The 26,271-nt window shown below is 36.7% G+C and overlaps 1 protein-coding gene across 6 annotated transcripts in view; it reads right to left on the reverse strand.

The window, feature by feature from the left end:
- The window catches only part of CDK14 (cyclin dependent kinase 14), a 727,116-nt gene that overhangs the window by 234,287 nt on the left and 466,558 nt on the right, over positions 1-26,271 (reverse strand). For all 6 annotated transcript variants that reach the window (XM_028846085.2, XM_077998072.1, XM_001102520.5 and 3 more), the window contains one exon: positions 15,192-15,312. In XM_028846085.2, the coding sequence (XP_028701918.1) occupies positions 15,192-15,312 (121 nt within the window). The remainder of the gene's footprint in view (positions 1-15,191; positions 15,313-26,271) is intronic.

Below are 26,271 nucleotides of genomic sequence, written 5' to 3' on the forward strand. Positions count from 1 at the left end.
AGAAAACATTTGATTCAAAACAATAAACTTTTAATATAACGAGAAACTGTAACATTTATTTTTCAACTATGAAATAAAATTATATCTTTAAGAAGTTCTACTTACAAATTAAGCATATCAGAATAAAAACAAAAGTAAAAAATAAAGTACAGGAAGCTAATATAGTTCGGTAGACTCAAGGCGCAGGATGGCCTGCTGCTGACTTGGAGGGAGGCACCAGGCAAGTGATTAGAATCCTCTTACTAGGATCTACATCAGCAATAAAACTAACAGGGAAGACTGAGAAGCCCAACCATCTAAAAGTACCAACCAGCATAAATGTTCCTTATGTTCCAATGATAATTTTTGCTTATACACTTTAAGTACTATGTACATTTATTATTATTTTTTTCTAATGAAATGGCAAAGTTGTATTTTTGCTGTCTGGTTCATTTACCAGATCCAGGAATCATCTAAAATCTTTTGCCTTTTTTTTTTTTCTTCACTATGTGTATACAGTCATCAAGTTGTCCACATCCTAAGTATTCCTAAATACTTCTACAATCTGATCTCCAACCGCTTTCTCTCTTCCTCCTTACTGTCCTTTTCGAAAGCTTCTGAAATCCTATCCTCCATCTCTATCCACAAAACACCAGATATTTCACCTGTTCATCTTTGTCCATGGCATGATCTACATGTCCTTCAAACCTAGCTTTGTCAGCTTGGAAACATGGCTTTGAGAAGTCAGGCAGAGTAATTACCACTGGGTGAAGCCTCTCCTGACCCCCTTAATCATTCACCAAGGACAAATTTATCACCTTCACCTCTGAGCTGCCACTGTCTTAACCATATACCTGTGCTATGGCTCATCACACTGTCTTTCCCTGTGACCTTGAAGGCATGAATAGATCTTTCTCATCTTTTCAGCTCCAAGATCTCACAAACTGCTTTGTACAAAATAGGTGTTCAGTAAGTATCTTTAAAATGAGGGAATAAATGAATGAATTGCATAAACTAGTCTGAGGAGTACACACAAGATACTGCAACAGAAAAAGTCATTTGATTTAGAGCTAATATTATCATATGAAATTAAACACTAAAAAAAATCAACTCAGTAATTTCACCAAAATATCTAAACTCTAACTTCATTTCTAAGAGACTCCAAAGGAACTCCAGCAGTCTCCATGGAAACCTTTTCCTCCACTGTACAATTTACTCAAATGCTAACATTTAGAGATAGAGGCACCTTTGAGAAGGCTTCAGACAATGTTTTGATTTTTACATGTAAGGAAGCTGTATTATATGTTTAAGTGTCTTAGTGTTGGTCGCAGAATCAGAAACTGCATCTCCTGAATCCAGGGTTAGCAATCTCTTCATTATGCTATGCTGCCTCCGCAGTCAGAACAACCTGTCTTTATTTGGTCAGCCTGGTCAGGTTAAAAAAGACGAAACAGAGATGGCAACTTTGATTCCTTCCCAGGTGACACAAATGCCAGCAAAGATAAAGTTAAAATCAAAACCAAATCTTCAAAATTAGAGGGTTTGGCAGAGAACACAGTAAAACTACCCTAGAAAACTGAAGTCTACCATCATTCCTAATGCACTGAAAATAAGATGTTGGCTGTGTTTAAAAAATGCTTAAAAATTTGGCTGGGCGCGGTGGCTCACACCTTTAATCCCAGCACTTTGAGAAGCTGAGGCGGGTGGATCACCTGAGGTCAGGAGTTCAAGAACAGCCTGGCCAACATGGTGAAGTCTTGTCTCTACTAAAAATACAAAAATTAGCTGGGCATGGTGACGCATATCTGTAATCCCAGCTACTCAGGAGGCTGAGGCAGGAGAATTGCTTGAACCTGGGAGGCAGAGGTTGCAGTGAGCCGAGATTGCACCACGACACTCCAGCCTGGGTGACAGGGTGAGACTTGGTCTCAAAAAAAAAAAAAAAAAGCTTAAAAATTCAACCCAGACTCCCACGGATAATGAAGACTCTAGAGATGGAGTCTTAAAGTAATAACTCTAGGTTACATAGATAATAGGGAATATTTGGACTGTTTACATCCAGCAACCAGTCACAATTAATATAAAAATATAAATAGGAAATGCCCTCACTGAGGACTACTATAAGAAAAAAATGAAAAATATTACAAGAAATAGGAGAGAAATATTATTTCTTATATTATGGAACAATGAAAGAAGTTCCATTTGATAATTCATTTAAAACTCTACCAATGACGGCCCTTCTCTAAGGAATAAGCATAGATCAGGCAGAACGAGTAAAAAAGAAAATTAATAAGCCTTGCACATCTTTAATTTCTGTTTATATGACAGCTGATGCAAAATAAGGAAGTCATATTTTAAGGCTTGTCTCTGCAAATGTATTAATCCTTATGCAATAATGTAGGAAATTAGGAAAAATTTATTCATGGGTAATTATCTTAAAAATCAAAGCAAAAGACACATCAAGCAATCTATTTCAAGAAACTTCATGTGGCATATTGTGAAGAGAAATCACTGCTAAAACCATGTAAATTATCTTACTATAAGGAGAATTCTGAACTTCAATTTACACTATGTTAAGTTGATATATTTAGTTCCAGTCATCAAATGGCATAGCTAGACTTTGATGGACTATGGATAAGAATGCTGAAATGGGCACTACTAAGATATATGACTGGATGATTGATATTTTACAGTAAAATACTTGACAACCACCTAATATGTTAGATAATAGATGCAAGACCTAAAGGCAAAAACCTTTCCAGTACAGAGTATCAGGGCCCATTTTTTTGGTGATGTCTGTGGGCTTCTTGGAATATTCCCAAATATTTGCCCTGGAATGTAGCTTTGCAGTCTGGCCACTGCACATAGATTACAACTTGAATGATGCCTTTGGGGTTGTACAATGCAGTAGTGCTAGTGGGCGAGGCTCGAGGCAGGAACCAGGTCTTTCTCACCTTGAGCCTCTCGACATTCTGTAATGTTTTGCTGAATGAATAAATGAATGAAGTGACTAACAAGGTAAAAGGGAGATTTTTGTGGGAAGGGAGCTACCCTGAGATTCTAGAGCTGTATTTTGTTTTGTTTTGTTTTTTTCTGTGTTACCAGCAACCACACGCAGTGTGTGAGAAAAAACAAACAAAAACAAGCACCTCTAATTTCAGGTGTTATAAAATGGTCACAAATAGATGGAAATTTATTTATTTCTATAATAAAGTTTTTCATCTGTTGGAGTTTCCATTAGGCTATGAATATATTAAGTATTCAAAAACCAATATGGCAAAAGCTAACAATAAAGGAAGAACCATTTAAATCATCAATCAGAAAAAAATGAGAAAAGCTTTGCCAAGCTCAACTGAAAATTCAATTATATAAACATCCCACTCTTGGAATCTATTGTCTCACACAGAAATACAGAGAACTAGAAAATGCCACAGTAAAAGATGAGCTACCCACATGGGTGTAGGAAAATAGGAAGCTACTCAGATTCGGTCATTAGTAATTACTAAGCGACTGTCACATACTATGAATACGTTTTGTTTTATTTTTATTGAAATTTAGCAGGCTGTTTCTTGGACACTGATAGGTTGTTTTAGTTGAATTCAAGTTTAGTTATTTTTCAACTATTGCTTTATTTATTTTCTTTTTTTTTTTTTTTAATGACATCTACCAACAGGAATCTAAGGATACAACATTTGAAGAATAAATTTTTTAAAAGACCCACAAATATCTAAGTTTATCAATTACATAATATAGCATCTAAAATTAAGAAACCCACCAGAACATTTAAGTTATAGTAATTCATACAACAAAATACCAGCAAACGAAAATGGGATTCTTAATTAAAATACACTCCAGGTAATGCAGTACTGAGGAATTAACTCACAATTGTAATAACAAGCACAGAATTCTCCATTTCCATCCTTCAATAAGCAATACGAAGTAGACATCCTAGTAACATTCTAGTAGGCATCTTTAGTAACTATTGTCACACAATGACATTTATAGAGGCCCCTAGTTTCTCTCCAATCACATTTCCATTCAATCATGTCTTTCCTGTGCATACAAGTTAATCCACTTTTTCACCTTCACTGAATTAGAAATTTTCTATTGCCTAAACACTTGTTGAAAATGCTTCACTACTTTTGCTGGTTTTTAACAGCAAGCTTTTTTTTGGATTCATACAGCCCACAGATCCAAAGAACTACTTTCTGTAATGCACTCATATAAAATTATTATCTCTTTAAGAATTATGACCTCATATTTTATTAACTTGCATCACTTTCTCATCAACCAGTGAATGGCTTTCTTTTCAGGTTGGTTTTCATAAATTTGTTATTTCACTAAGAGTTAAATGGTAGGGATTATAAACCACCACCACACTAAGATGCCAGCAGTCATGAATTTCCTGCCTGCATTATGCTATTTAATCGGCTCCCACTCATCAGCATAGGCAAGTTAAATGTGTGCCCTAGGAAAATCACAAATGTCTACATGGCAAAGACCCTTAGTAGTCAATGTGCACAGTTAAAGTCACCAATATTAAATAATCAACAAAAGCAGGGCATGTGGTAAAACGTGCACAGATCTCCCTGTCTGGACACCTCTGGAATTAGGGCAGCTCCCTTCCCACAAAGATCCTTATACAATACGAACCTAATTCCCTCCTTATATAATATGAGCAGCCTTCCTTCCTTTCCTTTCCTTTCCTTTCCTTTCCTTTCCTTTCCTTTCCTTTCCTTTCCTTTCCTTTCCTTTCCTTTCCTTTCCTTTCCTTTCCTTTCCTTTCCTTTCCTTTCCTTTCCTTTCCTTTCCTTTCCTTTCCTTTCCTTTCCTTTCCTTTCCTTTCCTTTCCTTTCCTTTCCTTTCCTTTCCTTTCCTTTCCTTTCCTTTCCTTTCCTTTCCTTTCCTTTCCTTTCCTTTCCTTTCCTTTCCTTTCCTTTCCTTTCCTTTCCTTTCCTTTCCTTTCCTTTCCTTTCCTTTCCTTTCCTTTCCTTTCCTTTCCTTTCCTTTCCTTTCCTTTCCTTTCCTTTCCTTTCCTTTCCTTTCCTTTCCTTTCCTTTCCTTTCCTTTCCTTTCCTTTCCTTTCCTTTCCTTTCCTTTCCTTTCCTTTCCTTTCCTTTCCTTTCCTTTCCTTTCCTTTCCTTTCCTTTCCTTTCCTTTCCTTTCCTTTCCTTTCCTTTCCTTTCCTTTCCTTTCCTTTCCTTTCCTTTCCTTTCCTTTCCTTTCCTTTCCTTTCCTTTCCTTTCCTTTCCTTTCCTTTCCTTTCCTTTCCTTTCCTTTCCTTTTCCTTCCTTCCTTCCTTCCTTCCTTCCTTCCTTCCTTCCTTCCTTCCTTCCTTCCTTCCTTCCTTCCTTTCCTTCCTTTCTTCCTTCCTTCCTCCCTCCCTCCCTCCCTCCCTCCCTCCCTCCCTCCCTCCCTCATTCCCTCCCTCTCCCCCTACCTCTCTCCCTTCCCTCCCACCTCCCTCCTTCCCTCTTTTCACCCCTTCTGGACAACCTTACATAATATGAAGACATTCAAGGTGAGAAAGACCTGGTTCTTGCCCTCAAGCAGCACCCACTAACATGGCTGCATTTGTCTTCTCCAAAGTGACCAAAGTGTCAGTTAGGAAATAAATTTCAAACAAGGATAAAAGGACTCTAGGAGAAGGCACAAGTCCATGAGAGGTAACCTGTTTTGAGAAGATGTAGATGAAGACATGACAATCTAGGCAGACCACAGGCAGTTACAGCTTCAAGTTATAGTCAGATTATTTACCTACAACAACTTGGAAAAAGTTCAGTATGAAAAAAGTGTGAAGCTGAGTCTGACAGCTGGAGACAGAGGGGAGAAATGAAAATTTGTATGAAGAGCAAACTTTTGCCTCATAGGTCTTCTCTGACTATCACTTATCTCACCCTAAACACACACCAGCAGGGTACATGACATTAAACCCAGGAGGCCTCAAATTGAAGACAAAAGTTGCAGTAGAGAGCAGGGCGAGGCACTGAGCTGAAAAAAAAAGGGAAATCAAGTGAAAAATGCGTTTACTGATGTATGTGACCATCAGCTCCCCTTTCCACTCTGCTTTGAGGATGTCAGCTGCTTGTAATCAGCATGTGAAGAGGAACAAAGAATAAGCCTTAAGATACTGACATCTGAGGACCTCCCAAACAGAAGTTTAGCTCTTTGCCTGAACAATATACATTGAACTGACTAGTTAATTGGGCCCTTCTAAGTGTATAGATTTATAGTGCTTAATGTACAAAAGTAAATGAAAAGCAAAAAAAAAAAATGTCCCCATCCCCATGTTTAAGAAATAGAGATCAGAAGGAAAGGAAGCAAGAACAATTTTATATATGGAAGCTGAATTTTTTTTAAAAATAGAAGGTTTGTAAGATAAAAAGTTATATAAAAGACTTTAGAAAATAGAGGATTAAGAAAGGAGCTCCAATATCAAAGTAATACAAATTTTCTAGAAAGTGAAGACAGAGAGGATGGAAGAAATCATTTTTTTAAAAGAAATTCAAGAAGTTTTCTAAGAACTAGAACACATTAGTCTTTATCTTGAAGGAAACTTACCCAGCACCAATAGAAAAAGACACTACCAAAGCAATATCATCATGAAATTCTGGAATACCAGGGATAGAGAGAAGAACCTAATTCCCTCCAGAGAGGAAGTATGAGGGGGCACACAAATGATCGAGAATGGAATCACACTTCTCAGCAGCAATACCAGAAGCTCTAGGGAAATAAAATAATGTACTGAAAATTCTGAGGAAAAAATTAGTATTCAAGTTATACATGATCATTAATGATGTACACTTAGCCAAATATCAATCATTTGTGAAAGCAGAATAAAGGCATTTTCAAAATACTAAGAATTTGAAAACTGTATCTCTAATGTATGCATTCTTCTAATGCACCTAAAGGAGGAAGACATGGAATCCAGATAAAGGGAATCTGCAGTCAGTGACACTCCAGAAGGAAAATGGATCCAACCCAGAAGTGACTACAAATAGAGCTATAAGAGAACCAATAAGACATACTGAAATACTCCGAGTCTAGCAACAGCAGGAATCCATGACTCCCTCTCCAACTAAGAACTAAGTGTGATTAGTGTGTACTGAGAGCTAGAGCCATGGGAGAGAAGCTTCCCCGAAGAAGTTGTAGTTAGTCATTTCCAGAAACATGGTCTAACATGGGGAAGAATTAGGGAAACATATACAGTCACTCTCTCCTCCCACTTGTTTTTGCCTGAACCCAGCTGGAAACCAGTAAGTGATGGCAGCTCAGAGGATGCAATTCCCTAGGGGTCAGCCAAGTAAGACACAGGGCAGGACAGAAGACGGTGGGGAACAGACTGGGAAGAGAACAGAGAATAACCGGCTTAGGACCTACAACACCATGCAGAGACAAAGTGGGGATGGGGATGAGTGGGGAGCAAATGAAGTCTGAGATAAGAAGTGCTACATTGTGCTAAGGCAAGAAATCAGAAAGCCGAGAGAGGAAAGTTTCAAGAAAATGGTTGAGGAAAGGAGATGTAAAAAAAGTAAATGGAACTGACAGATCTGCTGTTGTGTTTGAGAATTTGAAAAATACGTTTTCATAGGTAATTGACAAATTCTTCACAATTAGCCATAAGAGCAAAGACAACTAATAAGAATCACAGACAGTTATTAAGTCCAGGAAAAGCAAAAGGTTATACAAGAAAATATATAATCATAAATACTACTTGACTTTAAGCATGAATAATATTTATAAATGTTCTAAGATGAGATATAGATTATAAATTAGTATAATGAAGGTTGACAGAAGCAAGTTAAATCCTCATCTACCATAATACCTACTTAGTAGACAGTGTCGAAAATAGTAAATCAATGAATAGCAATATAAGCAATTTAAGACAGACAGAAGTAAAGTACTATGTCTAAAAGAGTTAAAAGTAAAAATAAATAAAAAATAATTAAAAGCAAACAGAGTTAAAAGTAGTTGCTTCTGGAAAATAGGATTAAAGGGTGGGTATGGATGAGGCAGAAGATCACTGTTTTTCTATTGTTATTGTTGTGGTATGTATTCGTTATGGGTTATACTTGCAATAGGTTTTATTGTTACAGTTTTCTGGTTCGGAAACTGAAGCTAGGAGTAGCTACAGCTAAGAAGTGGCAGAGGGAAGCTAAAGCTAGGTTTTCAATGTGCTTTCTACTGTAACAATGCCTCTCCTTTACACAGCAAAACACTGCTAGTTACATTTTGTGAAAGTTGTCACAATCAAAATGGAGTCACTTGTGTTAAAACCCCTGAAAAACAGAGCTGGGGAAGGACACGAAGGAAGTGTTTTCATGAATGAAAACTATCACAAAAGGCTGCAAAAAACACAGCCTGGCACAAAGGCCACTGCAACCTTACACACACACAAAAATACTTCTATGAAGACATCTGCCTGCCCAATGTCAGATGCTGCCACCCTTGTTACTGATCTTTGTAGTCAAGGATAATTATCATAAAAAATTATGTAGTTCTTCTCATTTTCCTTTAAAAACCATTGTCGGCCGGGCGCGGTGGCTCATGCCTGTAATTCCAGCATTTTGGGAGGCCCAGGCAGGTGGATCTCAAGGTCAGGAGTTCAAGACCAGCCTGACCAACATGGTGAAACCCTATCTCTACTAAAAATACAAAAATTAGCTGGGCATGGTAGTGGGCGCCTGTAATCCCAGCTACTCAGGAGGTTGAGGCAGGAGAATCTCTCGAACCTGGGAGGCGAAGGTTGCAGTGAGCTGAGATCGCGCCATTGCACTCCAGTCTGGGTGACCGAGCAAGACTCTGTCTCAAAAAAAAAAATAAAAATAAAAATAAACCAAAAAAAAAAACCTTTGTCTTCCATCACCTTCCTCAATATTCCCATTTTTGTAGGTCTCACTCTTGGGGCCAGGCTGGAGTGCAGTGGTGTGATCATAGCTCACTGCAGCCTTGAAATCCAAGGCTCAAGCCGTCTTCCCACGTCAGCCTCCTATGGGACTATAGGCATCCTCTACCATGCTAACAGAATTTTTATATTTTGCTGAGATGGGATCTCAGCATGTTGCCCAGGCTGGTCTCAAATGCCTAGCCTCATGCCATCCTCCCACGTTGGCCCCCAAAGTGCTGGGATTACAGGTGTAAGCCAACACTCCTGACTACATATTTCTAAATTAAAACACACACACACAGACACACACACACACACACACTGTCTCTCTCTCTCTTAAGATGAGAATATCCTGGGCCAAAAATTATTTTTGATTCTCAAGACATAGACAGTGTATTAATTTCCCTAAAACCAAATAGAGCAGCTTTTATATATCCCATAGCACCCTTGGATGCTACACCCCAATAGAAATGCAGTATTTTTAGCTTGGCTGATTGACATTCTAAGAGTTGATAAGAACACTATTCAAAACATTTGTGGAGTTTTATATTTCTTAAAAAATTTTACATGTAACCATCTCTTGTTATTCTCACAAACCAGTGAGGCAGCTGAGTATACCAAGGGTTATAATAATGTCATGAAACTGAGTCTCTGTGATTGGCTATTTAAAAATCACCCAAAAACCAGTTTGTGGATTGCCAATTATTGTGCAAATGTTGATTTAAAATGGGGAAATTTTTATTTATTCTTAAAGAGATTTGGTAGATCAATGCCTCATTTTACATATTATCATTCATCTAATTTATTGACAATAAATGACCAAACATACGCACACACATATACTCTTTCTCTCACAGACATACACACCAATAAACAACAATGGAATATAAAAACTATAACCACACTAGACTTTTTTTTTTTTTTTTTTTTGGAGACGGAGTCTCACTCTGTCACTCAGGCTGGAGTGCAATGGTACGATCTTGGCTCACTGTAACCTCTGCCTCCCAGGTTCAAGAGATTCTTCTGTCTCAGTCTCCCAAGTAGCTGGGATTACAGGCACATGCCACCATGCCGAGCTAATTTTGTATTTTTAGTAGAGACGCAGTTTTACCATGTTGGTGGGGCTGGTCTTGAACTCCTGCTCTCCGGTGATCCACCTGCCTCGGCCTCCCCAAGTGCTGGTATTACAGTTGTAAGCCATCGTGCCCAGCCCCACACTGGATTTTTGACAGAAAAATAGAGGTGCTTCCCTTCAGCATCCCAAAGCTATCACTAAATTTGGCACTTTGGTAGCCACTCTAAAATGCCACAATAACCTAATATGAGAGAACTGTACTTACAGAGATAATTTGTATTAGGCAATGTAACATTAAGTTTGTTGCAAGGAATTTGAGTTTGTAGTCAGCAGTCTTTAGTGTGAATTAAATACTTGAATGTGTTAAGTCTCTTCTGTTTAGTAGTATTTAGCAAATTATTGCTCTAGTGCATTATGAGAAAGGTGACCACATGTCACAGTTATCTCTGTTTTACATCTATTATCCCGGCAGAATTATTAACTCTCAATGGTGTCCTGGTATAATAATAAACTATAGGGTCATACTAATTTTAAGGGACTTCTGTAGTGGGAGTAGGCTTAGAAACCATGGCTACCACCATGAGATCAGCTGCAATCTCCTGGATGTCCTTCTGACTGTCCCCAGTTCTGTTGTTATGTTGTATTGCATTTCGGTGGCTACACCAATAAGTCACTTGAATCATGCATTATTTGAGCAGTTCTCAAGAACTCTTAAAGAGGTGTTACATTTGACAGTAACTAATTCATATGTTCCTTGGTCTTATGACCTGATTAATTAGAAATAGTACAAACAGTGCTGACAGACAGATGATTCAGTATAACTCATGAACTCAAATTCTCATTCTTACTATCCTTTGGTTTAAAATGAACTCATTCATTTTAGCGAAAGTAATAAATGAGTAATGGCTAGGAATTGGGAAAATATTAATACATGCCAGCATAAGTACTAGTCTTGTGAAAATGTATTCAATCCAATGATTCCTGTTGTGGTTTATTAAAAAAAACCAAAAAACAAAAAACTCTTCCTTGCGTAAAACTATATAGTAAAATGTCTTAAAAAGTTGATGGCAGGAGAGAAAAAGAGTCCACAAGCTGTTGAGAGACAGTGAAAGACACCCACTATATTTGAGCTATACAAAGGACATGACTCAGAATATAACCTAAATTATAATATCTATGTTTTGCTGTATTTGTGTTTTGGAGTTGCTCTAGTGGTAAAATAAAGATCAATTTGTAAACAAATCATCTTAAGAGATTATGTAGTATCTTGTAAAAAGAAAGGGCTTTGAGTAGGTTATCCTTGAGTTTGAATGTGTACTCTATTTACTAACTGCATGACCTTACCCATATTATTTAGTCTCTCTGGGTTTGGTTTTCTCAAACTGTATCATGGTAAAATAGGTAAGTAATTAAAATGCATAACAGGGCTCAGAATACAGTTTGTGTTCAATAGAAGTACCTATTGTTGTTACTATTATTATTACTCAAGTCTCAAATCAAACCACAGGGCCTCATATAGAACAAATTGATTTTCAGAGTAGGGGCTATGCTAGAGCTAATTTGTGATTCTTTACCTTAAAACATTAGTAAATAAACCTAAATCCTAAGAAACATTATTTTATTATATACACTTCCTTGGTTCAAGAAAGATCATTAAAGATGATGGCAGAATTTTGTATACTGCCAGTATGTATGGTGATTAGACTTATTTAATAAAAAAAGCAAAGCTAAATGGCCTTTTAATACTTAATAAACAGGCAATTTCTTTTCTAATATATGCAAAATCAATTTTGATGTGGACATTTTTCTATATATCAAGAGTGGTATGGAAATTTTTTCTAACCACCCACCTGCTACAATGTTAAATAAATTAATTTTAATCTTAAATCAGAGATGTAATAGAGAAATGGATGATTTAATATGCAATCTCATTACATTTGACAGGCTTATTTATAAATGACTTGCCCCGCATTTTGACAAGCATAGTTAATATGTTAATTAGCTTCTTAAAAGATGATGAAAGGAAGAGACTGTCATGCTATCATTCTTCATATACTGTTGGGGTGTTGGGGAGTACTGTAGTTGATACCTCAGGGTAGTGCTACTATATATTTTACCCACCCCCAGAGCACTGTCGTCTTGATGAGATAATCATTTATTAGCAGAAAATGACTTAGTCACCCTATTTTAAAAATTAAGCCCTTAAAATAATCCCAAGTGACCTTCTGCTTTTCTGCTTTCAAAAAATAAATGCAGCTCTAAACATATTTATGAACTTCTATAGAGGAATATACAGCTTATTTGGAACAATGACCTCAACTGAGCAGAGCTTCCTAGCAAGGGAAGAACTACACAGAGAAGCTGCTTGTTACATCTGCACTTCTCTTAATGTAGCTTTCAGAACTTAGTAAGCATTTTTGGTTTAGAAAAGCTTAGCAATGATTTCCTATGCCTTGACTTTCAAAGAGTTATAAATCCAAAAATTAAGAGAAGTTATACAGAGGAAATGTTCAATTTGATTCCTCTGCTTAAAATTTCCTTTACAGAGGGAGATAGAAGTATCAGAAACTATCCATATTGATAAAAGCATCAAAAACTAGCTATCTTGATGAGTTCCCAAATCACACAGGGTTGTTTGTTTATTGCAAGTGTTGGAGACCTGGAGGAGGAAATCGTAACACGGCCACCTCTGATTTCCATCACTTGCTGGCAAATGATAATGCATATGTGTCTTCATTAATATTTTTATTTCCTGTGGCTATTTAAAGAGAAAACTGGAAAATGTAACACTGTATAGGGATCGTTAGTTTTTAGTTACGACCTTACTGCCCCATGCTGATAAATGAACTGTAAAAAGGCCTGAAACTACTGCCACCTGCCTCCCTGCTATTCTCCATGGGTTAATATTTGCACTTCTCTTTGCTACAGCTGAGCCATGACTCAATTATAGTCCCATTTCTAGTTCTCTGAAAACCCACCATCGATGTCATCAATTATGCAGCAATCAGTGCCTGTGAACTTCTCTCTAACTGGAAAAATACATTTTATTTGACATATAGGATAATAACAAGACAGCTTTTAGAAAATGGCTTGAAATGAAATCAGATTCAGACAGGCAGGTGTACCATAGATATAACACAGATTTTAAGGCTTGTAAGTGAAGAGCCAGTAAGCATGGGAAGCTATTCAGACATAACACATTTGCTATTTGGTTCTGGCGATGAATAATCTTGGCATATAGACAAAAGGGCATTTGGGGTCTACTATTTTCTATCAGTTTTCCTCCTTTCCACTTAAATAAGTCTTCTTCTTGTGCTTCCATTATGTCTCTGTTCAAAGCAAACTGGCAGAAAGTGTCCAAACTGTCTTCCTTGAGAGAATGAACACACACACGTGGAAGAAAAAGTGACACACGCTGGAAATCAAATACGGAGCTACACCTCAGAAACACACATATTATGTCACAGTCCATTTGGTTCTTGGTGATTTTAAAGGTTTGGGAAACATTAGCCACTAGTATGTAAAAAAATGTTCTTGAGGGTAGAGTCTTAACTGAACTGCCAAGCAACTAACACAAAACTGGCTCCAAGCCACAGATGTTTCCAACCAATGTTTTACTAGCAGAGTCCCTAACTGACCTCACTGAAAGACAACCTATAATTTCTATACCCCAAAAATAGAGAAGCCCCATAACACAAGAATCTTAAGTAATCACTATTTGCATAGCCAACTATAAGTCAGGAAGTAGGAAAGGGATAAGAAAGTAAGTAATATCCTCATTCATTCATTGGCCTTTATTTTCAACTTTTTCTGCCATTACACTAATTATCTAAATATCTGTTTTACCCAAATCCCTGTGTTGGGAAAAAAAATATAACTGTGTAAACAACTGTCCCCCCAAAAAAGCCAGGAAGTGTGATAAAATAAAGATTAGCTCAGCCCCTTAATGACAGATGATCATCTTTATTCTCAGTGGTTTAGAATATCACTAAAATGCTATTAGATTTAGTATAACGCATTACAAAATTTATGACAACAGATCTTAAGCTGTATGATTGTCTGATTTTCTTGTAGCTCTATTGAAAGCTTTTGAGCTACACTTCAATAAAAATAAATGTGTTCTCATGTACACAAAATGTTGCAGGTATCCTCTGTGGCTTTAGAAATCCCCAAGTCTCATTCCTAGCGAGGGCTGCTGGAACATAAAAAAATCTGCACTGTGCCCTAGATAATGAGAAACTTGTTTTCTCACCATAACATTTTTGGATCAAAAACATCAGGAAAGAGGCAGGCCTCATCACAGGCCAATTTATGAAAAGGGAAGATTACCGGGGATAGAGGACTGAAGTAAGTATATAACAATAAGATAAACAACACATACTGCAGTTTTACTGAGGTCATAAACTTACATGAACACACGGAATTCTACATATGGGGGCATAATCATTCAGGGAAGATGACTCCTATTATAAAACAGCCATGTGCTATGTAAATTGTTTTACTTTGGACACAACTGTGAGTCTAGAAAAGAAATTTTTCTATTAATAAAAGACATGTTCAACAGTCTGTCCTTCATGCCAAAAATTAGATTATTCCCTTATTTGATTGTTTGATTTGGCTCACACTTAATAGGGAACTCAGCATAGTTTACCATTAATACTAATTATGAATTAAATCTTGACAGTCACTGGACCTCATAAAATAGATTTTTAAAGCTTTGCTAAAGCATGTGTGAAAGTGAGACCTAAAATTAAACATATAATATTTTTTTAAGTAGTCATTTTATTTCATTTTGGATAACTAGTGTCAGAAGTTTTCAGGTACATACTGTGAGTCAAATTGGTGCCTAACAGTTACACCAAAATTTTCAGACCACTCATTAGAGCTTTGTTGCAAATTTAAACATACTCCCTGCTACTTCAATCCTGTTGCTGTCTGGAGATATATACTTCCCTTATTATAAGATATGGTCACAAATTAAGACTCTTAAGAGAAAAATCATGATACTGACAGTTAGAAAAATGTCTCTGCCCCTGTCCATCAAGAACCATTATCACACACCATCTGCAAAGGAGACTCTAATTAGAGAACATTCCCAATCATGTTTTTAAACATCCAGCAGCATGGGCACATGCAGGCAAACACTCCTATACCATTAATCTTCATTCAAACTGTTAGGATGTTTGTCTAGGCTTGACCCAGACCAAGCACTACAGATAGATTAGCTAGAGTAAAGCTTCCATTTCTCACCACATGTCAAGGCAGGTGGAATATTCTGTTGAGCCTAGAAGGACATCTGGAGGTCTGTACCACAAGGTAACCACTTCGTTGGAGTATGTGTGGCTAGGGACGGATTTTGCTCTTGCAAGACCTGTGGGTTACATGAAACATAAAGAAGTTTAAGAGGCATTAGCAAAACAAGGGAATTAAAATTTGAATGTTCACAGTTTTAAAGGTCAAACCTGATCTTTTAATACAGAATCAGGAGTGCAATGTCAAAGTTAATAAAAAGCTGGGGAAAGCATATTGTGGTTTCTGTTTTTAACACATGCTAATAACCATTAAAACATTTATATTTCCTAATAAAGCACTGATGTCATGAATCTAATAAAATATCAGCAGAGTACACAAATAATTCATAAACTATTAATAACACAGGAGCTTAGAAATCTCTTGAATTTTTTAGATTTATAAGTATTGTGAGAAAGGGTTCCTTGGTCAAATAACTCTGAGAAAAAAGTAGATTTAGAAAGTTAAAGAATACTTAAATTGTGAAACTTCTCAGTTTTCTTAATTGTTCTAATGCGTATCGTGAATCTGCAAGATGAGAGTATAACACTTTCCTCAAAGAATTGTCCTACAATTTCTTGTGGTTTCAGTGTTCTGTCAAATACTCACTAGGAAATGCTTATTGCAGAAGCTCTTCTGAAAAAACATCTAAATAAATAACTATAAAGGAATAGTCAAATCTGGTACATACATTGATGAGATTATATATGATAAATTAAAATGTCCTCTAAGAATTTTTTTAAACTGGAAAGGTGTTAAGTGAAAAGGTATATGCAATTTGACCTCATAACTATAAATACTCATGCATAGAATAAAGATTGGCAGGTCTGGGGTTTTTTTTCCCTCTAAAAAAGAAAAAAAAGAAAAAAGTTTGGCAGAAAATACATTTAAATGTCTTCAGTGGTTACCTCTGGAATATGGGATTATCCATATTTTTTAGTAACTTTTTCTGAGTGTTTTCCCAAGATTTGTGGAATGAATGTGCAATTATTTTAAAAATCACAAAATCTACAGAAGTCATTTTTTAAAAGAAAAAAACCTGTGTGACAGTTTTTCATCTAGCTGTATTCATTAGTGACAAGAATATTTTTTTTTCTGTTGGTTTGTATTTTATTTTATTTTATTTTATTTTTTATTATACTTTAAGTTCTAGGGTACATATGCATAACGTGCAGGTTTGTTACATATGTATACTTGTGCCATGTTGGTGTGCTGCACCCATCAACACGTCAGCACCCATCAACTCGTCATTTACATCAGGTATAACTCCCAATGCAATCCCCCCCTCCCCCGTCCCCGTGATAGGCCCCGGTGTGTGAGGTTCCCCTTCCCGAGTCCAAGAATAAAGTGCTATTTATTGTTACGATGTTTGTAGCACTTAAAATATTTTTACAGTGAACCCACCATAACATATTCATTTTAATGTTCTATTTAAAATTTTTTATGTAGTAGTAAGGAAATGACTTTTTCTTATTTATTAAATGTAGCATTCCATTTTCAGTATTATATGTAAATTTTAAAATTAATAAGACAGCTGGTAAGACAAAGAATTTCTAATTAATTCAGCTACGGTTACAGTGCCCCAATTTTTTTCTACAAGTCAGTTTTAATAATAATGCAATGGTATACTATAAATTGGTTAATATTTATAAGTATTCCATATTAAAATATACAGATTACACACACACAGACATACCTACACATTCATGGTCCCCAACTTTTCTGCACATGAATGGAGTAACTATTTTTGATAACAGATTTCTATAACAATATCTTCCTTCTTTCCTCTGCAAGGTTTTATGCCACCTTAATTCACACAAAATTGAACAATAGATGGGACAATCAAGATGATAAAGTGTGGCCAGAACTTGGTAACCCCATTAAAAGGGTTGGTTCCTCCAATGACTATGGTTCCATATGGAGACTAAAGAGCCAGGCACAAGTCCTGAAATAGGTTCTGACTTGTTCCATATGCTGTTGTCAAGTCAAATGGGATGCTAAAAACATTCGGGCTTGATTCTCTTGGTTTTCCTGAGGCCCTGTTGTCAGAAAGCTAAGCCAGAAGGATGAGAGAATGAAAAAAGTTGAAGATTTTCATTGACAGCTCAGACCAGGCTAGTTATAAAAAAAATTGCGATGTCCTCAGTTGTAAAGGGGAAAATAAGACCACAAAATAACCTAGAAGTAGTATAAATCAAAACAACCACGTGTAATTTCAGATCAACTATGCTCACTTTGAATATGAGTCTGCTAGACTGGTTAAATATTTTTGGAAAGTACAAATAGAAAAAAGTGCTTTATCTACACTTTTTTCCCACGTTTAGGCCAAAGACTACTCGAATTTTATTCAGATGAGCCACATAACGTCCCAAAACAACAGTAAAAATAGCTTTCAATATCTAACTTTCCAAAGCTTAAGACTGAGTCTCTTAAAATGGTTTGCAGGTAAATGTGTCAGATAGAGTGAAGAATGTTATTACATTTTTAAGCTACATTATTCTACATTGCTTGACAAAAATTCTCTTATCTCATTTGAATATAGTTAGTCAATTAAAACAACTTATTGTAGAAAGTGTCCTCTATATTGATTGACAAAAAGTTTTTACCCTAAAAATGTCTGTTTGGTTAATAAGATAAGAAAATCCCAAAACTTTTCAGGAAGGGAGAAAATCATTAAAACAATGACTCAAAAAACAAAAATAAAAGAAAGACAAAAAGAAGCAAAGTAAGAGAAAGAAAAGAATGAACAAAAGAGGAAAGAAAGATACTTTGAAGTATAAATATATACATTTTTAACAAATATTTTTGGTAAAGATATTGATATGTGTTTACATAGTTCATGCATCAAAATATGCTTACTCATGCAAAATTTATTAAACTACATTCTTCAGTTGAAAGAAAACTGTAGGACAGGATTAATTAGCACAGCATGTGTGAAAGCCTTCTTTCTCTGTTCCTTGTCAGTTGCTATGGTTACACTACAGGAAGAGAGCTACACTACCTTTTAAAAAAGATGCAGTTCATGGATTACTATCAAAACTTCTTATATTAATGTTTAGTTTGATTTAAAAGTCAAAAAGCAAAGTGCTAACCAGACAAGTGCAGGTTATATGCACGTTGCTGCTTTGGCTGAGTGTGTGCTCAAGAAGGGGTACAATTTCCGATGGGCACCTAAAATGGCTTGCATAAAATTCAGTGTATCCAACTTCAAGGTGCTGACATTTCTAACTAATGAAAGACCCCAGAGTAAAGGGGATAATCCTGCTATTCAAGCCCTACTGCCAATGATTCAAAGTTGAGCTGCCCTGATACTAGCATAGCAGAATCTTGGATTTCTGGAGGAGTTAAGAAGCTTTACAGCTAACCTCTTATCCGATAACAAAATTCCTCCTCACATCTCTATGATGGTTATCTTATAGATAATATCTGCTGCTACCCTGAGCCTGGTTCTACCCTCTGGCATGGACACAGAATAAATCACGGGATAGTGCTCCCAACATTTTCCCTAAGCAGACCAGCCATTCAGCACCAAACAATGAAAACTCCTCAGGCCTCATCATAATAGCTCTCTCTGCTGCATTAGACTCTGCTGACCACTCTCTTTCTTCTACATTTTCTCACTTTATTTCTCAGATAGAGGATAGTTAACCGGAATGACTTGGTCTCCTTCTGGGACCTTCCCCTTTTTGCCCCTTAAATGCTGGTTTTGTCTATAGCTATATATACATATGCTCAAACCAGTGCTTTCTCAAACATATACACTTTATAGGTCACTGGGCCTTATGTCAAGTTTTTTAACTGTCATCCATAGATGATTTCGCCCAAGATTTTATCTCCAGCTTATACTTGTCCTTGGACTTCAGACCTGGTTCTATGTATTTCCCTACTAGGCATAGGTGCTAGATGTCCTACAGGCACTCAATATAATTCCAGCCAGAAGTAATACAGAGAATACACCAAAAGAGTCCAGGAGCAAATGCATTTTACTAGTAATTATTTTAAGTTCCAAAAAGAGCCAAGGTTCTTTTCTTTTAGCTGTACACAGATGTAAACTAGAACTTATATTCCATGTACATTTAATTATTCCTTCAAATTCCAGTGCATCCTCTTCTTTGTAGGTGGTAAAATTGGCTGGGGATTTGAGCAATCTCTTTAACTCTGTGGAGAAAATTGCTCAACCTAGGATGAGGTTCAGAAATGATAACTCCCATTCCTTTGCTTTGACTAAGGAATTGAGAAGGAACTGGCAACACTGACTTACTCCTTTCTAACTAAGTGAAATTAATAACAGCAAATCTAGCTGAATTTTCAGTCAACTAAAATGCAGTACAGAAATAGTACCTTTCATTACTTCAGAGTCTTTCCAGAAAATGGACAAACGCTTTGTGTTGGTCAGTGGTTTCATATTATATTATGGAGTAACTCCCACACCTCTCTCTCAACACACCTTACTCCCCAAATTAAACAATCAGAAAAAAAAAGTCTTGCTCCTAGTTAATCACAAAATCAAAATTTCTAGGAGAAAGGTTCCTTTCTTTATCACTTGACTCCAGACAGACATAAAATGCTTGGATAATATTTTACCACAAGATAGTTACACTGGGAAGGGAAAGACTTGAGGCCTTCTCTATTCCACGAATCAGTCCATGGGGTGAAGGCTTTTGGACTTCATTCACATTCCACAGCCAAAGACTGGCCAAGAATTTTTTTTGATATAATTTTTAAATGGAGTATTCTCCCTCCTACAGGATTTTTACTATATTAAATATCTTATGATGTGGTAACACTATTTGAAGATACTCTATTGCTGCTATTATAGAGTATCAATAAACAACCAACAAATATTTTCTTACGGTGTTCTAGCCTTTAATCTTTTCTCTCTGTACTTGACAAGGTTTCCCTGAATGACTTTATTTACTCCCATGGCTTAAGTTACCATCTATACATACTGATGATCCCAAACACATATTGCTAGCATCAACCTTCCCCTAAAGCTTCAAGTTTCTATATCAAAAATGTCCACTTAGATCTTCCATGATAGTCCACAGGTATCTCAATTAAACATTTTTCCTGTCTCCAATTTTCCAACCAGTACTACATCCTTTAGCATTTCCAACTGACTGCTATACATCACCATCCATCCATTCACCAAAGCTGTAAGTCTTGTTTTGGTGTAGTCTCCCTCTACTTACAAAATCACAAAACCCAGTGGATTTTACTTTATAATTTTCCCTCTTTTCTTCCTCCTCCTTAGGTCCTCATATCACCTCTTGCTGGATTATTACACTAGCAAGTCTGACCATGGCACAATATTATCTTCAAAATGTAGACAATAAATGATGTACATTTATTAAAATTATTTTTATTGTTGGCCAGGCGCAGTGGCTAACACCTGTAATCCCTGCACTTTGGGAAGCCAAGGCAGGTGGGTCACCTGAAGGCAGGAGATCAAGACCAGCCTGGCCAACATGGTGACACCCCGTCTCTATTGAAAACAAAAAATTAGCTGGGTATGGTGGCACGTGCCTATAATCCCAGGTACTCGGGAGGCTAAGGTACGAGAATCGCTTGAACCCAGGAGGTGGAGGTTGCAGTAAGTTGAGATCACGCCTGGGCAAAAGAACAAAACTCCGTCTCAAAAAACATAAATAAAAACAAAAATTAATTTTATTGTTTAATGGAACATTCCTCAATGCGAATAACAGTAACAATAACAACAAAAGACTTAAATGCCCAATCTACTCATAGAATCACTATGAGATGTGGGTACCCGCCAACTCCCTCCCTCTTATTTGACTTACTAGGAAGTGTATCCTTTCCAGAAAATTGGGCATCTTAAGGAAAGGCCTGTTTTTTGTTTGTTTGTTTTTTAAATACATTTGCCATCCTATGGTGTTGTTTAAAGTGGAAAAGTAGTTTCAAGATTACAATTAAAATATGCTTTTCTTTCCTTTGAATGTAATATATTTGTTTTGGTTTCTGTCTAGACTTTCAACAGTGCTACTTTTTACAAGAAACCAAAATCCCTTAAAAATGTTTAGATTTATTCAGTAGTCTTCCTGCCGAATTTTTTAAGTTCAATAAATTATGCCTAACTTGTATATATCCTAAAGGGTACAGATTTTTTTTTTAAATATATATTTCATTTGGCCGGGTGCAGTGGCTCATGCCTGTAATCCCAGCATTTTGGGAGGCTGAGGCAGGTAGATCACCTGCGGTTAGGAAGTCAAGACCAGCCTGGCCAACATGGTGAAACCCCGTCTCTACTAAAAATACAAAAAATTAGCCAAGCATGGTGGCGGGTGCCTGTAGTCCCAGCTACTCGGGAAGCCGAGACAGAGAATCACTTAAATCCCGGTGGGGCAATTGCAGTGAGCCGAGATGGCACCACTGAACTTCAGCCTGGGCAACAATAACGACACTCCATCTAAAAAAACAAAACAAAACAAACAAACAAAAAAACTATACACACACACACTCACATATATATAATTTTTAAATAACAGAAATAATAACATTTTAATATAAGCATTCCACAGAAGACATAAAATATTCAAATAATTAACTTTCAGGTACAGTACCAATTTATTTTTTTTCTATTTTTTCTCTTTTTGCATAGAAAATAAAAACAATATGGTTCTCTGGGAAATAACAACTTTAAGTGAAATTAATAGATGTGGTAAACAAACTAGTTAGAATTCTTTGGCTAAATACTATATGAGAAACATGCTTTTGTTCTTAGAGCATTAGCATGCGTATTGGAAGACTTGTGATATGGCAAAACTAAATGCCTAGTAGTGGTTCTGGCACTATCTAGTTTGTTATTTCTCCTTGATTAAGTGACTTAAGCTTTCTAGCTTTGGTTTCACTATGTGTGTGATGAGGGGCCTGAGATATGGGGTCAGTAAACTATGGCCTGAGAGCTGGTCATTTGTCTTTGTAATTAAATTTTGGTGGTAAACAGCTACATCCATTCACTCATGTATTGCCCACAGCTGCTGTTGCATTAAACCATGTGACCCATAGCCTATGATATTTAGTACCTGGCCCTGTAAGAAAGTTTGCTGACTCCTGGGACAGACTAGGCTAACTTCAAGTACTAATTCATTCAAGTACTAATGCTCAGTGATTCTAAGAAAATATTTTTCACTAAAATCTTCACTCAATGTATGAAGATCACATGTGCTCAAATTCTTAAACAGCCCTTTAAATAATTCCACCTCAATGATCCCATCACATCACATCTGCATTAGCAGTGAATGATTTAAATCATTTTCAATAGAGTATATGTGAATATATCATTTTCACAGTTCACTGGTTTACATTTCATTTGCTAGTTTCTGCTTCTCAGTTAATGAAACTTGTAGTTATTATTCCAATGCTAGATGACAACACAATATAAAACATGAATTTCAAAGCCTGACTAAATCGGCAATTTTGATGAATTTCCATAACCACACTGATTTATTACCAATTTTCAAAACTTAAAGGTAAAACCCATTGATTCATTATAAGAATCTGTTTTAAGTCAAGGTATAATATTCAGAACTTTTAAGGCATTTGTTTGTATTAATATATACTCAAAACATTATACACGTATGTACCTATATGTGTTAAAGAGAAAATATTTGTTGACATAATTACAACCATAATTAGGTCAAGTAAGGTAAGACTAACTGTGATTTAGGCCAGAGAAATACTTTGCACTTGCTGGGAAAGAAGTCAATCTATAAAGTTAAAAATTATTATACATACATATTTAAAATGACAACATATGCTCTTGTTAGTGTATTAATTTCTTTACTTTTTGAAAGAAAAAATTAGTATGAGTGTTTGTATGAGAGGCTTCTGAGAAAACTCTTCCCATTCCTTCCTAAACCAGCTAGGTTTCTCTCCCTTCCTTCCTTCCTTTCCTCCTTCCTTCCTTCCTTCCGTCCGTCCGTCCGTCCGTCCTTCCTTCCTTTCTCTCTCTCTCTCTCTTTCTTTCTTTGTCTGTCTGTCTTTCTTTCTTTCTTTCTTTCTCTTTCTTTCTTCCTTTCTTTCTCTCTCTCTCTCTCTCTTTTTCTTTCTTTCTTTTTTAAGTAGTAGGAGGAGGCAATATCCTTACCTGGTCTTATTCTAGATAATAGAAAATCATGAAAATCAGTGGATGTACAGTGTTCATTATACAGAGGCAAAACACACAATTTATTGAGCAGTTATAATTAGTTAGGTACTCTAATGGTTTTAAATGTATTATATCATTTAATGGTTACACAACTTAGAATGTTGTAAGATTATTCATATCCCCATATAACAGAAAGAAAACTAATGTCTAGAGAAACTAATTTACCCCAGGACATACTGTAATAAGTGGCCAGGAAAATGCAGGTAGTGCTACCACCTCCCCAAGAAGACTGGGAACTTGGGAACAGGTTGCCTGGCAAGTGTTGGTTGGGCTAGCATTGGATGGTAGCCTAGACCAGCAGGTCCAAAGTCCAGAATGGTGACTGGTTAGCCTGGTGAGGGAGACTGAAAGGGATAAGGTTGGGGGATGGATGACAGCAAAGATAGGAATAGGAAGTAAACTGAAAACACAAGGCTGGTTGTTCTGGAAAAAGTTTCCAAAAACATTGAGTAAATTAGAGAGAATGATTGATGCTGTCTAGAGAGCCTCCACATAATCAGACAAAAAGCCTGTGAAGAAAAGAGAAAATTGATAAGGAAATACTGCAGAGAAAAGCTCAGGAAACTTTAAGCTAGGGTCTGGTTGCTGAAATGAGAATAACTCTTATCTGCTTTGTTTGTTGGTTTGTTTTGTTTTAAAACGGAAAGGGTGGAAGGCAGTAGCCACATAAATGGAGCAGTTAGCTAGAAGGCTGTGATGGCTTGCAGGGTAACAGCGGGAAATGGAAACTGTTGGGAGAGGGGGACCGTGAAAAGGGAATGGCCTATTTATCTTACAGGATCCTAAGGACTCTTTTTTTTTCTTTTTTCAGAAACCTCAAACTGGGGTGTGGTCAAAGCCAATCTTAAGGGCATGTAATAAATAACACCGAAAGAAAAGGCTCTTCTGAAATGCCCTGACTAAAGTGAATTTTTAAAACATTTCATGAGATAAAAATAGGCAATTACTTTCAAACATGAACTAAGACGATTTTATGTTTCTTCAATAATAAAAGCCCTTATGAATCAGTGCAAATTAATGAGGCGATTATTGAACAAATTCAAGAAAAAAAAGCTTTGGGTCATATTGAATTATTGTAATACTTTTAAATTTTATGGTTGCTGCCCAGGTTCTCTGAATCATTTTCACTATGCTTTTGGTATTTTCTTTTCTCTCATCATTCTATTTGAGGAGAAGCCTATTAAAAGACATGCACATCTGTATTTTGATAATTTTAAAGACACTTTGTGACACCTGGTGACAATCTTGGTTGTCCTGAAATTGGAGTTGGTCATTGCTAATGTAGTAAATAAGCGTCACAACTTTGAATCTCCAAAAGAAGTATTTGGGGAATATTTTCAAAAATACATTAATTCCATGAAATAAATACATACCACAATCACTACAGAGAAGAGTCATCACAGAGCTTTCGAGCAGGCAAGGATCTAAGACAGTCTGTATCTTCTATAATATTCTTATTTATTTTTAAACAGAAAATAAATTGAGGCCCAAAGTTCTGTCCATTCTGCCTCCACTGCTTCTAATTCATTCCCTTCTTTGTCCCCACTGCTACTGCCACATCAAGCCCTCAGACTTAAACACGTCTGGGTCTTGAACCTATTAACTGGTCCCCTAGCTGCAAAGGTTGCCCTTCCTATTCCTCTTCCATATTCTGATGAAGAGACAGTTTCATGTAGTATGTAAGAGCTTCCTCTTTGGGGTCAGCTATGACCGCCACTTACAAGATGTGTGATTTGGGGCTCATCTTCAGTGGCTTTGTCTGTGAAATGCATGTAGTAAAACTCTGCTAGATAGATACTCTGAATTTGCCTCTTCTGATGCATTCTTGACTCTCCTTCACCCTGTTCTTTGCTCCCCACAGGCTGTCCTTAATGAGCGCATAATTACAACATCCTTGTCCCCTGGCCTCAAGTTGGGTTTGGCCAATGGGGAGCAAACTGACCAAATGATCATGAGGAAGGAGAAAAGTGAGCTCAGTATATTTGTTCTCCTGGCTTCTTCCCAACTGGACAAGGAAATGGTATTGGCTAAGTTCTTCCTTAGAAGGCTATAGCTCTTGCTCAGGCAGTTCCAGAACCAATTTCAATGAATTTTCCCAGGAGGAGTAGTGAAATTTTCCACACTATTGCTAGCCTGAAGGGGTTTCACATACTTAACCCTGCCCAGAGTTTCATAAACAGTCCCTTCATCGAACACCCCTCAATTGCCCCATTTGTATTGCCACTTGTTTCCTTCTAGAACCCTGATACAATAGCCACACCTAACTCGAAAGGTATTTGTGTGAATTAAATGAGATAATGCATGAAAAATGCTTAATCATACATCTGGCCTACAGCAGCACTTAATTCATACTGGCTATTACCAGGAACTAAAACACCATCTGATTATCTAAACCAGTTCTCTGCTAAAAATCTTTTTTATTTATTTATTTTTTTTATTATTATTATACTTTAAGTTCTAGGCTACATGTGCATAACGTGCAGGTTTGTTACATATGTATACTTGTGCCATGTTGCTGTGCTGCACCCATCAACTCGTCAGCACCCATCAACTCGTCATTTACATCAGGTATAACTCCCAATGCAATCCCTCCCCCCTCCCCCCTCCCCATGATAGGCCCCGGTGTGTGATGTTCCCCTTCCCGAGTCCAAGTGATCTCATTGTTCAGTTCCCACCTATGAGTGAGAACATGCGGTGTTTGGTTTTCTGTTAGATCCTCTGGGCTTTATCCTGAAGTCCAAATTCCAAGGAATAAAAGAACATGTGACTATCTTATTTCTTCCCATCCCTTTCTATGTTCTAGTCAACTGTTAGCAGCCAATCAAATTACTGGTAGTTTTTTTTTTTTTTTCTTATTTCAGTTCATTGGAACAA

This window comes from Macaca mulatta, chromosome 3 (genome assembly GCF_049350105.2).
Source record: "Macaca mulatta isolate MMU2019108-1 chromosome 3, T2T-MMU8v2.0, whole genome shotgun sequence".
Lineage (NCBI taxonomy): Eukaryota > Metazoa > Chordata > Mammalia > Primates > Cercopithecidae > Macaca > Macaca mulatta.